We start from the raw sequence: 15,661 nt of genomic DNA, 5'->3' as shown, positions 1-15,661 counted from the left end.
GCTATATATCATATGCTGAAGTAAATTTCTGGAGTGTTAACGATTTAAAAAAAACACAACAAGAACCGAACAGAACCGAAAACCGTGACCGTGGGTTTTGTGAACCGTGTCACCCCAAATATATATATATATTTGGGGTGACACGGTTCACAAAACCCACGGTCACGGTTTTCGGTTCTGTTCGGTTCTTGTTGTGTTTTTTTTAAATCGTATATATATATATATATATATATATATATATATGCCTCCTATATATATATATATATATATATATATATATATATATATATATATATATATATATATATATATATATATATATATATATATATATATATATATATATATATATATATATATATATATATATATATATATATATATATATATATATATATATATATATATATATATATATATATATATATATATATATATATATATATATGCCTCCTCTCAAGCTGATTGGATAGATCATTGGAACATGCCACTCCAAACTGTTTATAAAACATAATTTGCCACTTGAATTCTGCAATCTCTCAAGATGCAGACATGTAAGAGACTGACATTGGGCCTCATTCAAGAAACACGAGCAAAACGAATTTGTGTGTAAATCGAACACTCAAAAAAACACTCAATTTATCACTTTTGTTGTTTTAAACACGATGGAGATTTGTGCATAATGAGTGCGTAAGAACAGAGTGCGCAAAGTGTGGGATCTACCAACTTGTACTTATACATAGAAATGTGTGTAAATTACACTTTAATTATAAAACACTCAATTTATAATTTTTGTTGTTTTAAACACGATGCATAATTGGTGTCAAACCATATAAAAGACAGATGTGACAAATGTTGGATGCAATTATTTCCTTGGCCGCAACTTACATCCAGTTCCCTTACCGAAATTCTCGACAAGCCGAAATAAAATGGGGCTTTCATGCTATCGCCAGATTCCCAAACATAATTGGAGCCATAAAATGCACCCACATCGCCATAAAAGCACCATCAACCAACGTATTTAATGATGTAAATAGAAAAGGGTTTCATTCTGTTAACGTGCAAATCATTTGTGATGCAAATTTGTTGTTGTTAAACGTCATTGCGCGACTCATTCTGTTTGTAAAATTCCTCTTCTTTGCTCCCTTTGCTATTATTGCGGCGAGGAAAAAACACAATCACGTGATTTTTAAAGGGAAGTGTTGTCACCATATATGGTTCATTGGAGGCGTTTCCGAATGCTAATGACCGTGAACATGAACGAGCATTGTACTTACAGACATGTGGGATTTATCAACAATGTTTGCTTACTCATGTGCGTAAGAACTGTGTGCGCACGTTTGATAAATACTGATTTTTTTGTATTTAGGAGGCACATTCTAAAATTAAATTGGTAGGACAAAATATAGAACCTTTTCTACGCACTGTTGATAAATGAGGGCCCAGACATTTTTTAGCTGGCTAAAATGCTTTGGTGGACACACGATAACTCAATATGTATTGCTTGGCATACGGCCAATTGGTCTCTTTAGCATTTATGCAAAATCCTGGAGCCAAACCTGAGAAGGAAGTCCAGAAGATTCCACAGCGTTCCTGGACACGTAATTTGCTTAGTTATAACTCATGGCTGGGGATTATGCTAATTATGAATTTTATTTACGAATGTTTGGAATTCATTAATATACACCAGATATACACACGTTTAACTACCGAAACCGTGGTATTCGAAGCATTTGTGAATCCAGAAGAGTTTTCGTAAATTACGTGCAAATTACTCCGAATTTGCTCGTATATTTCGGAAAGTTTCATGAATGAGGCCCAAACTATTATCTGAAAATATACTTGTTTACTTAGTGACCTACATTTTAAATCTTTATTTGAATATAAAACCTTTATTTGAATATGGCAGCATGATACCTTGTTCTACAATATTTCTATGATTGAATCACTGATAGAGACCCCTCCACTATCAGCCAATCGCTGTGTCCATAGTTACTAAGCTTGTTGACATCATCCATAGCAACGAGGTCAACCCCGCCCTTTCTTTTATCTTAAAGTCCCTGTAAAGGCAATTCTGAGATTTGTTTCTAAACACATTATAAATGTTAGAAATGTATTGCTGAAACACATTACAAAGACTGTGAACTATTAAGTACTGAATTCAGAAGCTAGACCGTTAAACAGTTTTTCACCGTTGCTGTGTTCAGGATTTTCTGGGCGGGGCTAAAACGGTGGCTCGATGACGCACTGGAGCCACCGAGCCTGGCTCCTCCCCTAACACGATCATAACTAGAGCACATTCGCATCAGTTCGATCGCGAGTTACTGTTAGTACTGTTAGTTACTATAGTCAACAACTTACATAACAGCTTACAAAACAAAAACGATGAAGAGGTGGATTAATTTTGTGAACAGCAACCTTGAAGGAGAGCTGAGGATCATCACCGACACCTGCCTCTGCAGTGACTTTACACCGGATCGTTTTACAAACTTTCACCGGAGACAACTGGGATTCACTGATAATCCACTGCAGAACCGACTATCCCCCGCCCAGGCCTTCATCCTCCCGTCCCGCCGACATCTGGTGCGTCGTGATCATAGACGCTCGTGATCAGTGAGTGTTGTCTTGTGTGCTACTGCCGCTTTCCCCCGAGTGGGCGTGGTTTCGGCGCCGACAGCGGACACACCCCCAGCGTTTGAGAGCAGAGAATGCTGCTCATTTTTTCAGGTTTTTGATAAGCTATTTTATGTACTTCCCGAATTTTTTTATGATTCAAATTTGGCTAGGTGGTTTATAACACATTTATCTGTGGTGTGAGGAACTCAGAACACATGTTTAGTTTTGACTTTACAGGGACTTTAAGACTTCTCTCTATTCCTTGGTAAAAGTTGCTTTCAGCAGCTTTGTGAATAGGAAACTCTTACCCAAGAACTTTTACTGCTATTTATGAAAACTCTTAGTGGTAAGATCAAATGTTTTGTGAATACGGCCCCTGACGTAGCACAAATAATTTTAGGTTACTCTTAATTTTAAGATGACTTTATTAATTATTACATTCATTAACTACACATACTTACTAAAGGGTTGGGATTAGGGTTTGGTTGAGGGTTAGTTGCATGTAATTACGTATAATTTACTGTTATTACTATAGTAAGTAAGTACATGTAACAAGGACACTGTAAAATAAAGTATTACCAAATTTTCTAAGAACAACCCACCTTTCTTTCTTCCCATTCCTGCTCTCGCCGTCCTCTTCAGTTTCTTCATCAGACCCTGAATCACTTTTCCCCTCCTCCCAGTCCTTGTAGGACGACACCTTGGATTTCTTGGGTTGATCATCCTGGCTTTCCTTCCCCTCACGTTCCTTGCGTTTCTGGGCGGCCAGCAGATCGAGGCCTAAGAGCGAGGTGCGTGGAGCGGGTGCTCTGAACACATGTTGCTCTGCTGAAGCGTTCTTCTTCTTCACTATCAGCCCCCCGACCTGCACACTGGGGTCACTCCCTTCTAGTCGATGCAGGGAGGAATCCTCTTCCATCTCTTCCATCTCTGCTGAGCTGTCGATCACAGCACTCAGTTGATGGACTTCTGGTGAATCTATAAAGAGATTGGCAAAAGTTACTCATAAGGGCTAAAAATACACAGGCTTTGTGTTAGAGGTCAAGTAAACACGTGTGATTAATATGAGTGCATGTGACTAATAATAAGTGAAAACTAGGAAATGGACAGAAATATGTATAAAATGCATCTAAACAATACAACGGGTAGGTTTTGCCACTTTCCACTAAAAAAAGACATGTCTAGCACAATGCAAGTTACTACAGCAGCTATTATAGTTAAAATAAAGCAGTTATTAGCTTTAGTCATGGGGGAATTAGCCACCACGGTCACAACAACAATAAATAATAGAAAGATTTTGAGCTAAGTTACCTATGATTTTGAAGGAGATCCCAAAGTAATTTATGATTCTGTTTAATGTTTGGCGTCTTGAAACATTACCAATAACAGTAGCAATTATACTATTTTGGCTGCTTGCCACGGTAAGTTTGGTTGGAAAACATTAATAACTGAACTGATAGTATAGCAATGTGATAATAGAACCAGCGCTGCTGTTATGTAAACAATACTATCAATATTTACGTTTATTAGAATGAAGATGATCAAACCAGTCACTGCTGGTGTACATTATGAATCGCTATAATTTGTTCATGTAAAGCAGCACTGTTGCACTATTCATTTATAAGGGAAAAAACGGGGTTACCTTTCGAACGATAGGTTCTTCAAAACCGCTCTACACTGTATAATAAAAGATGTGTGCTGTATGATAAAATAAAAAACATTCAGTGGAATAGCATAGCGGTAAACGTCAACAATGTGTACAGTAGGCCGCCATTACTATCCCAGCATTCACGGGGAAGTGACGTCCGTGGTTCTGTCTGATGATTCCTGGACGAATCGAATTTTTTTGAACCGGTTGTTTTAAACGATTCAGTCAACCTGTTCGCAAAGCTTTGTTAAATCACAGGATTGTAAACGAATGAACTGTAGATGTGGGAGTAAGCAGGGGTATGCTGGTTGTGATTAGGGTTTTGATTTAAGTCTTATTTGTTCATATGCTCTTTTTGACGGTTTTATCACCACTGCATGCTTATCGGTTCATTTCATTAACCAGCGAAATGTCGCAGTCCGTTCAGTTTGCAATTTATACCGCTAATTGAAAACGTGGCGATAACAGCATGTTTTTAAAAAAACTACTGAATAAGGTTCTTGAGCGCCTGGAAACATTTTTGAGTAATTGCTGGAGAATTGGTGGTTTTTAACCGATTGTTTGAATCATTCCGTCCGAAAGAACCGACTCCCTAATGAATCAGACTTACCAAGCTATTTCTTCTTCAGAACAACAACTTCTAGGCCCTGCATATTTAAAGATGCTATTAATGCTACAAATATTTGTATTATTGAGCATACACAAATTGTTCAGTTATTGGCAAATTTACAGAAAAAAATGGGTCTCAGTGTTAATGTGAACATTGTCCAAGAACAGAAAATTCACTGACTTTTACAACACATAAATTATGTTAAATTAATATAAACGTTAATGCACTGGCAAGAAAATATTTGCTTTGAACCATCCATAAATATTCAGCAGTATTTTAAATGTCAATGCATGTTCCTGAATCTGATTTAGTACAATATATAGACAATAATTGCATAGTACACAGATATGCATTTTTAACCCTTTATTGAAACATAGCTGAATTTTTTTCATATCCGAACAAATTGATTCAGTACGTCAGTTTGACATACCACAGATATTCCTAATCGAACAGATAAATTCAAATTTTTTATTAAATATCACATTTATCTCAGCAATTTTAAAGGCCTTGAGCTGTGATTCTTGTTGCTGAACTAAAAGAGCAGATAGTGTCTTAAGAGACAGGTTTCTTTCTCCATCGCTATTTATGACCTTAATATGTGATCCAATGAAAACTGGACAATGTCATCAACATCTAAGCATATAAAATGCACACAAACATGATCAATTATTAGACAAAGCTGAACACATTGACAGCCTGGCAGGAAAAGTAATTTGCATGACACTAGAAACATGGGAATTTGGGCTAGAAAGTATATTATGACTCACTCAATATTATTTGAGAAGGAATGCAAGATTTGATAACAGAAGTACACAAGAGAAGCAAACAAAAGTAGACAATTTGGTTTATACTTTCGAAGTTGAAACGGTAAACACTTGCATATAACGATCTGCATGACCTGCACTTTAAGCTAAAGCCAGCTAGAAAATCCATGCAAGCAATGCCAAGAATAATTCATTAGAGAAGCATATAAGAGCCATGAATATCTGAACAGGTACTCTACAAGCTGTACAACAGTTCAAACACTCCCCCCCCAAACACATGTTCTTACCAACATTGAAACAAATTGTTCAAAAAACAAACATCTCAAATGCATCATTACAAATAGGCTGAGTAATGGAGTCAGTTTCAAGTTTTCAGATACAGGTACCACACTAGAAATCAGTGTAAGAAAAAAAGCATACATGTATAACGTTAAAGCACTGTATGACTGTAACTCTATGCTACATTTCTTAAACGTTTCATCAATTGCACATTGTCTGATGTTGAATGACAACATTCATGCAAAAGTGCTATGGCAATATATAAAACAATGACAGCATGTTCTAGTTTTCCTTAAAGAGATAGCTCACCCAAAAATGAAAAATCGCCCTTGTGTCGTTCCAAACCTGTACATATTACAAGAAGATATTTTAAGAAATGTTTATCCCCATAAAATACAAACATTCTTCAAAATATCTTCTTTTGTGATTTTCGCAGAAGAAATAAAGTCATACCGGTTTGGATCAACATGAAGGCGAGTACATCCCCTCCCCGAACTATACCTTTAAACCATGTTGTATTTAAAATAGAAATATCTTTTTAGTACCATAACTCAATGCTCTTTCCTTTGAGATGAAACTTTCAACTCCGCTTGGATCATTTGGTCAAAATCCTTAAGTACTAAACCGAAGGAAATTCACTGACAAACATCAATTAGCAGCTATGTGAAGGCTGTGAACATTTGATTTGTCAAAATCAAAAGCAGGACTATACCTGATCTTTCCAACTACACTCTAGATTAATTTAAAGGAGTTGAAATCATTTCCAAGTACATTTAAAAAGACAGAAAAAGGGACCATGAACAGAGATAGCGTAATGCTGCAAGTGAAGTCCTGCAGGCTAGACAGAAATGTGGATTGTGAATGCTGGTAGAAAAACCAGTCAAAATGAGCCGATGGGCTATGGACCATTTCCAGTCAGTTGAGTAGAAACTAAAGAAGAAAGGATGAGCAGGAGTTCGATCTTATAGACTCGCTCGCTCAAACAAGTCAAGGCCTCCAGACGAGAGAAATACAGTGGTGACAAAGTTCAGGACGATTTGTGCTCCAACATGTAGTAGCGGTACATGATGCCCACAAGTATAGCAGCTATGGCAGGGATCAACCAGGTGGTCAATGACCTGAGCAAAAGACAAACAATCGGTTAAAAAAAAAAACATTCAAACCAAACATGAGCACTATAGTTCATGCTGAACTGAATTGGACTTCTTACGTGGACTCCTTGGAAGTTGTGATGTAAACCTCCTAGAACAGAAACATGATAAAGTGAGCAAACATTAACAAACTGTAACATTTACATGACAGTTTTTGATTCGTCAGGAAAGAGTTCTTGGAATTGTTTTTACCTTTTTAGATTCCTTCTTTCGATCATCCTAAAACAGGAAAATAGGCATTATTAAAGTTTATGAATTTACACATACTTTAAGACAGACTAGATATAAAAATAATAGAAAATTAATTTTTAAAAAACTGACAACAAAAGCATCTGAGTGCTGTGCGGAGGAAACATCCTCTATTTTCATCCCTTTACTGCAGTGAATAACGCATTTATATAAATAAAACACATCTGCAAAATACTGACGGGTACAGAGTAGAGCTGCACGATTAATCGTTAAAAGATTGCGATCTTATTCCTAAATGACAACGATACAGATAGGTCTATTAAACACCATTGACGACAAAAGTACAAAATTGAAGTACTGGGATAAAAGTTTATAGTACGGATATAAACACTGATGTCTACGATAGTGATCAAAATAGATGAAAATCACCATTTGAAAGTAATTGTATCGTTTACATTGTTACACCAGTAGGTGGCGACAAGTGACTTAAAAAGTGTTTGTCATTGAAACATTCATTCAAGAGATTAATTCAAAAACACATTTATCCAGTAATGAAACAAGTGAAGTCTTTGAGCGAGTCATTTAATCACCCATTCAAACCGATTTTTTAAATAAATCATTCAAATTAAAAAAAAAATTAAATAGACTGCAGCAGTTAAGCCTGGCTCCGCCCTCCTACGTACTTCCGCTCAATTTTCATTTTCCTTCAGTACGTCATCTGGGTTTGCGGTATATTCGCTGGTTTTCTCCGGCCAAATTTGAACTGTTCCAATCAGCGAACAGAGGGAGTGGCTGAGAACTAGGGCTGTGCGACATTGAAGAAAAATGCGATATGCGATTATCCTTGTTAAATAATGCGATATTCGATACGATATTGCTTTAAGTGTGTAAAATCTATTTCTTTCCCCAACTGATATCTTTCACTTAAAGCATAACCGACTGTGTTTACATGAATACCAGTGTTCATTTTGTTGACAAATAATAATGTCATAATTTTCGTCAACAATCTTTTTTCACTGATGAAAACGAAACGATAACTAAATAAAAACTAGTGTTGGATGACAAAAATCAACTGTCATTTTCGTCAACAAATAAAAACGAGACGAAAATGTTAGGGAGGGACGATTAGGGAAGAGATCCAGTCAGAACTGATGTCGTGTGTAACAGATGCGCACATTTGATTTGAACTGCTGGGAAACACGGCGCTATTGCGCTTCTACAGGCTCACCCCCGCATCCCCAATACAGCGCTCCAGAGCGGTTCACAAGCAATGAATAGCGCACATTCATGCCAGGCAATTGTTTATGAACTAATGCTGATGAATAATGACAATGTTTACTTTACGATGACTATATAGTAATATGTTTGAGACAGTTGTAACAATGCATATTTTATCTCCTCATCTGAACTTGAATGAGCAGCTGCAACTGCAACAGAGGCATATACATTTCAAAATAAGAGTCCCGGTGTGTTTTTGGTTACACAATAAACTGTATTTAATTTAATTCCCATTTAATTCATATTCAAGAGGAAAGACCAGTATTTGACACATATTCAATAAAGTATCAGGGTTATAATAGTTATCTAAAACCATTTAAAAAATCTTCATTACTTGAAATAAATAACTAATTAATTAATTAAAAAAATAAAATAAATAAACTTATTTGAAGCTTTAGCTTAATCTGATATGGCCTATTGACCAAAAGAGAAATACAAAGTTATAAAAACTAAATAGCTGTTTTTAAAAAACAAACAAAAAAGTTAATTGAGCTCTTTCGTGTATTTTTTATGTCAAAAACAAAATGATGTCAAAATGTCAGTTCACAGCACGAGACTGCAAGGAGTTGTTTTTCATTTAATTGTTATTGCATTTAATAACTTTTTAACGTCAAGCAAGTCACATAAGTAACAGGCGTGTGCCCAGTCTATTCTATATGCATCAACCTAAAACGTACACTTCTCACAATGTTGAAATAGCCTATTAAAATCATTCAGATATTGTGTGCCCTTGCAATATGCATATTGCGATATGTACATTTGCGATATTTCGATAATTTCGATATATTGCGCAGTCCTACTGAGAACGATGACGTTGAAGTTGTGCACTAGTTTGAAATCTAGTTCCATGGTGGCTGAGAAAGATGCGAGCAAAGCTATTCGGTCCGTTGTAGCAGTGCTTCCAAATATCCAGAGGTTAAAGTCAGAGCAAGAACAATCTTTGTAGATGGTTGTTTACAGCCTACGTGGCAATGTGGTTTCCAGCTAACATTTTGTCAGAACCTCTAGTAAATGACATGTTATTTAGTTTAATTGTCTATTCAGAATCGTGGGAGAATCGTCTCTATTTTAAACAAAAAAAATCGTCATTCTCAATTAATCCAGAATTGTGCAGCTCTATCACAGAATAAACTGCTGCAGGTTCACCACTGACATTTTTGTTATGTTTATTTTGTTATTAAAAAGTTAAAACGTGCAGCACATATTTACATATTCATCTAGGGCTGGACGGTATACCGGTTTATACCAAATATGGTGTTTATTTTTGTTATGATATGATTTTTTATTATACCGCAATACCGGTGTATGATGCTTAAACAACGTTCGGAATGCGACGCTGTTTGAACGGGTCCCACTTCACTGTTGCACTGTAGTGTGGACACCGCTGACATCACAGCGGAGAATTCAAACAACACGCGATGAGCTTAACTCACTACGTGGATCATATAGATCAGATACAGACCGGAGTGAGCGTTTACGTTTCTTATGGACATATTTCATATCTTCTAGTGCTCTAAACATGAAACAGCACCGTGTATGTGCACATATTTAATCACGTCTTCTTCAAATGAAATATATGTGCAAACAACGACATGATACAGCCGTACGTCTCATCACGACCGCGATGACACGGTGGATTATTCTGATACACAGAAGACACGGTGGATTATTCTGATACACAGAAGACAATGATGTAGTCTGACAATTCAAAGAGGAATGGGCAAAAAGGTAACTATATCTTCATTCTGTTAACGGACGCATCTCATTTGTTCAGAGACTAGTGCTATTATTGATTGTGGTCTACCCACAGCATCATTTTGTGGGGCCTTGCAAACCTGTATTAAAGCGTTCATTCATCCGAAAATGAAAATTAGCCCATGATTTACTCACCCTCAAGTCATCCTAAGTGTATTTGACTTTCTTCTTTCAGACGAATACAATCGGAGTTATATTAAAAAAAGTCCTGGCTAATCCAAGCTTTATAATGGCATTGACTTGATGGTTAAGTCCATAAAAGTGCATCTATCCATCATATAACAGCTCCACACTGAAGGCCTTCTGAAGTGAAGTGGTGCGTTTGTGTAAGAAAAATATCCATATTTAAAACTTTATAGACTAAAATAGCTAACTTCCAGCGGTCAGCAGTGCGCGAGTCGACTTGCGCTAAAAGAGTAACCCCCAACGCTACGTTTTGTTTTGCTCTATCCTCAGCGCTTCTGCGTTCGTCAATACGCATGCGTCAAGGGTTCAATTGTCCTGGAAAAACGCTGCGCTTGCAAAGGGATTTCAAGCGCCACCAGCTGCCCATTTTTAGAAGACCACCAGACATTTTTTTGCTGGCTAAAAATGCTTTGGTGGACACACGATAACTGATTATTTATTGCTAGGCATACGGCCAATTGGTCTCTTTAGCATTTATGCAAAATACTGGAGCCAAACCTGAGAAGGAAGTCCAGAAGATTCCACAGCGTTCCTGCACACATTATAACTCATGGGCGGGGATTATGCTAATTATGAATGAGCATGCAGGCGTGCCCTATTTACAAATGTTTGGAATTAATTAATATACACACGTTTAACTACCGAATCCGTGGAAAACGAAGCGTTTGTGAATCCGGAGGAGAGTTTTCGTAAAGGTCCATTTTACGCGCAAATTACTCATATATTGCTCATATATTTACGGAAATTTCATGAATGAGGCCCTATGATTAAATCCTTATCTTGTTCCATTTCCAAATAATTGTTAGTTGCGCCCCTAGATGATTCTTTTCAAGAAAAAGTCATTAACATGCAGCAACAGAACACTCAGACTTTCTGAAATTGGTTCATCTTTAAACTAAAAAGCAAGCACTACCATATGGAGTTCCCCGATGTAATACTGCTGGAGCATCTCTCTGGCATCTGTGGAATGACCCACATCCTCAAAGCTTTCTGTCGCATCTCCACCTGCTTGCTCCAGCAGAACCTCTTCACCTCCCGGATGCTATGAAAGAAAAGGAGAGGAAAGTTTATATCCTCTGAACACCGGCACTCTTCATTGATAAACTATTCTGCACATCCCATAAATCCAGACACATCTGTTGCACAACATTCAACCTCTGATCTCATTTTACAATTGCCAGGGTTTAATGTTTCACAACAATGAGACTTAAAACACTGTTCATTTCATTTGTGTATTTGTTCTGTTGTATCTATTGTTTATATTAGTTAGGCTTGTGGTTTTTTTTCTGTGGTATCGAAATTGGAATCAATCAAGAACTGTGAAATTTCACTGGTATCTAAAATTTTGGTGCCTTATTTATGAGCTTCGAAGCATCATGAAGCTTCGAAGCGTTATGAATCAGCGAGTCGAATCATGATTCGGATCGCATGTCAAACCGCCAAACTGCTGCAATCACGTGACTTTGGCATTCAAACCGCTGAATCGACTCACTGATTCATGACCCTTCGAAGCTTCATGATGCTGTGTTTTGAAATCGGTCATCACTATAACAGTCGTTATTTAGGTTTTTGTTTGCACACAAAAACTATTCTCGTCGCTTCATAAAGTTATTGTAGAACCCCTGTAGTGAGATGGACTTTGTAACGACGTATTTAGTACCTTTTATGGGTCTTGAGAGTGTAAAGTGCCATTGTGCCAATGGAGGCCTTTCTGAGCCATTGGATTTCAACTAAAATATCTTAATTTGTGTTCCGAAGATGAACGGAGGTCTTACGGGTGTCGAACGACATGAGGGGAAGTAATTAATGAATGAATTTAGATTTTTGGGTGAACTAACCCTTTAAGAGGTTAAAAAAAACCAAAAAAAACTTCTTATTTTATTATATATGTGGTTGTTTTTTTTTTTTTTTTGTGAGGCCAGTGGAAAAAAATCATTAGCGTTGAGTCCTGTTAATTAGCTCACGTCCATCTTATTAACAAAAAACTGTTACTGAATAACATGTATATTAAAACTTACATTAAAATTGGCATGTATATGACATATATCTGACTGAAAAGCCTTCTCAAGCAAGAAAAAAATGTAGGGCAGGACTTGATTTTGTCCATAGGGAAGTGATTGGATGGTTGTGGTTTGCTATTGGTCGATTTGCGAGTGACAGGTTGTCCCGCCCTCACACCAGTACACGTCATCAGAGACAAGAAATGTTACTGCATTTTGACAGTTTTGAGGCAAGACAAGGCAAGGCAAGGCAAGTTTATTTGTATAGCACATTTCATACACAGTGGCAATTCAAAGTGCTTTACACAGAAATGGAATTAAAATATTCGTAAGTGAATAAAATAAATAACTAAATATAATTATTTATATATATATATATATATATATATATATATAACCCTTATCTGGAGTGGAACAAAATGGAGAGTCAGGTTTATTTAAAAAATATTTGTCAGGTAACTGTGCGTTTAAACAGTAGACAAATCTTCTTGGCCTAACTGGAGGGCAATCTCAAAATGTTTGACCCGTCAGAGCAGATCTAAATGGGGACATTCTTATATATATATATATATATATATATATATATATATAATTATGTATGTGGATAAATCATTTATAATACTGCAATACAAGAAAAAAATAAGAATTTTTGTCAGTCAATTCTGAATTCATGGAGACTTCAGGATATTGAGATGTAAACGTAGTCAGTTATATATACTGACTGTTTGTTTACATTACACAGTTTTATTGTAATTAGAAGTATTTTATAATCAATGTATTATATAACAAATGAATGTATGCCATCGCATTTTTTTATTTAATAGGCCTAATATTGAATAAATGGAGCACCTGTATGGACTAGATTTATGCAGAATCTATGTTTTTTATCTAATCAGCTGTAAACTGATAAGATAAAAATGACGAGGGCAGTAAATGCAATTCTTCTTCTTTCTTTCAAATATGTATTTCTCAAACCATGGACTCGTAAAACTCCTTATGATTCACATGAAAGATTCGATTACCGACTTGCTCGTTTTCACACACTTCTTGTAAGCAATGCTAAAATGAAAAACAAAGAGATGCAGGTTGAATAAAAATCCAAAATGTGACAGGCTTTGAAGGAAAAGAATACGAGTCGGAGAGGAAACGCATAAGCTGGAATGGTTCATTTCATTGTGACAGCTCAACTTGACTGGGTTAGCCATGGAGCTATGTGGCTAATACCCAATCATACAAAGCCTTCCTTAAAAGTTAGCAAGAAAATATGTTTAAAGAGTGTTAGCTAGGTTGTTTACTGCACTGAATCTAGTATACTAGATAGGGCCACACAAACTATGATTATCTTTGACAGCAGCTTATGTTTTGACATATTAGCTCAAATGAGTAGGAGTAGCTCGTGTAAAACTCTTATGTGATAGGAAAGTCAAATGTAAAATTATGCATGATTTAGTGCAGTGTGAGCTGTGACGTGGAGGACATGATGATGAAACTCCAACCGTCTTACCTCCTCCATGAAACTTGTGATATCGTAAACTTTATCGTGGATGATGAGCCATGTGTCTTTGATCATGTTATGGGCTTGAATCTCCTCGCGTGTGTAGCATTTCGCACCGCTTTCCTCCGATGTGCCTGTATTTTCATCCTTCATGTTCTGATTCTCTCTTTTCACTGAGCTCTCATTTTCTTCCCCCATCTTCACTCGGTTTCTGTCGCTTATCTGCTGGAGTTCAGTGGAAACCAGTGCAGGTGTTAACGTTACCTGTAATATTTTTTGCTCGAAGCTGTTTTTATAAATAGTATTATTATTACACCCAACCTGTCCAGTTCAGTTCTAGTCCAGCCGGTACACCATTTCACCACCAGTCACGAGAAATGACTGAATCCATTCATTAAACCAAATCAGCCAATCGGCGCTCAGTTCACTCGGTACACGGTCAGTGACGGACCCACTGGCAGCCAATCAGAATCATGAGCAGAGCATCGCGAGACCGCCAAACGTCTTACGTTTTACGCACACTGGCGTCACGTTACACAACCCAAAAAGTCCTTAAAGGCACAATAGTTGGTCAAATCTGTTTCTCTGAGTCGAAAGCTAAAAACTATAAAATAAGATTCTGTTCCACCTGTTATTTCCTTTTGGAATAATTTGTTTGTTAACCTTAATTGGAAAAAAATCTGGTCTTTACAGCAGAAATTCTTTCTTACAAATAAAGTGAAAGAAATTTCATTTAAGCTCATACACAGGTTCTATCCGGTTAAGAAATGTATACAAAGATTTAAGTCTGACATTGAGCTAACATGCTCGTTCGGTTTGATTTCTGATGAAACAGTGGTTCACTTATTTTGGTCATGTCATTATACTCAGAAATTCTGGAATGATATTGGTGTATTTGTCAAGTGTAAAATTTTGCCAGGTTTCTCACTGCATATGAGGAACATTATATTTGGGTACTTTGACTCAGACCCCAGAAACGAAAATATTTGTTTTGCTATTCATTTAATTTTTTTCATGAGCAAATTTTACATACACAAATGCAAATTTACAAACTGTAAGCCTGTCTTCTCTCTCTTCTTAAAAGGAATGGAAAATTATTTAAATGTGATTTCAGTATCTACTAATAAGAAAGCTATAAAGACTGTTAGAATTTGGACTGCCTTTGATCTCTTCGTGTGAACTTTTTTATGTGATGTAATGGCCCTCTTCTTTTTTTTTTTTTTTATTATCTTTTTTCTTTCTTTCTTTTTTTCTTTCTGCGGTTGTCACATTTACTATTGTCGTAGTTGATATTATGTGATGTACACCTCTTTTTTGTATGGTTCCGTTATCAGCAATAAAAAAAAGAAAAAAAGGCACAATATGTCCAAAAACCAATAGAACAATGTTATAATTATATTTTGTTGACTTGTGTTGGCTATTTACATTAGGGTAGAGTGGGGGGACCCCCCCCCCCCCCCCCCCTTAAGGAAAATGTGACATTACAGTGAAACAAAACATAAATGTGACTAGAATTGCCATCCCGGTTTAGAGTGACTATGGCAGGAGTTATTCACCAAATATTAAAATTGCTCAGTCTTCATAATTATTTAGTATTTTGACTGAAAATATTTTTGTACAAAGGTCGCAGTGGGGTAAAACGGCCCCCAAAGTGGGGTAAAATGCCCCCTTTCTTACCAACCAGTTTGCT

General features: G+C 36.5%; 2 protein-coding genes across 2 annotated transcripts in view; both read right to left on the bottom strand.

The window, feature by feature from the left end:
* The window catches only part of dhx38 (DEAH (Asp-Glu-Ala-His) box polypeptide 38), a 48,357-nt gene extending 43,945 nt beyond the window's left edge, over positions 1–4,412 (bottom strand). The window contains exons 1-2 of the mRNA XM_079808455.1: positions 4,259–4,412; positions 3,219–3,594 (exon numbers count right to left, since the gene is read on the bottom strand). Of these exons, the coding sequence (XP_079664581.1) occupies positions 3,219–3,544 (326 nt within the window). The 5' untranslated portion in view covers positions 3,545–3,594; positions 4,259–4,412. The remainder of the gene's footprint in view (positions 1–3,218; positions 3,595–4,258) is intronic.
* Positions 4,413–5,223: 811 nt separating this feature from the next.
* On the bottom strand, positions 5,224–14,424 carry cyb5b (cytochrome b5 type B). Its single transcript, XM_079840937.1, has 6 exons — positions 14,293–14,424; positions 13,981–14,193; positions 11,390–11,518; positions 7,261–7,287; positions 7,128–7,159; positions 5,224–7,035 (listed from the first exon to the last, which is right to left on the bottom strand). The coding sequence occupies exons 2-6, from the start codon at positions 14,167–14,169 to the stop codon at positions 6,945–6,947; spliced, it is 468 nt and encodes a 155-aa protein (XP_079697063.1). The 5' UTR covers positions 14,170–14,193; positions 14,293–14,424; the 3' UTR covers positions 5,224–6,944.
* Positions 14,425–15,661: the final 1,237 nt, after the last annotated feature.

The sequence above is a fragment of the Gobio gobio genome (assembly GCF_949357685.1).
Source record: "Gobio gobio genome assembly, chromosome: 2".
Lineage (NCBI taxonomy): Eukaryota > Metazoa > Chordata > Actinopteri > Cypriniformes > Gobionidae > Gobio > Gobio gobio.
Note: the sequence above shows the minus strand (reverse complement) of the source record. Positions and strands in the feature narration are given on the sequence as shown.

Coding starts and splice junctions, on each gene's coding strand:
- cyb5b (XM_079840937.1), bottom strand. CDS start 14,169: ATGGGGGAAGAAAATGAGAGCTCAGTGAAAAGAGAGAATCAGAACATG. Junction 11,519..13,980: donor TCACAAGTTTCATGGAGGAG/GTAAGACGGTTG, acceptor TTTCTTTCATAG/CATCCGGGAGGTGAAGAGGT. Junction 7,160..7,260: donor GAAAGAAGGAATCTAAAAAG/GTAAAAACAATT, acceptor TTTCTGTTCTAG/GAGGTTTACATCACAACTTC.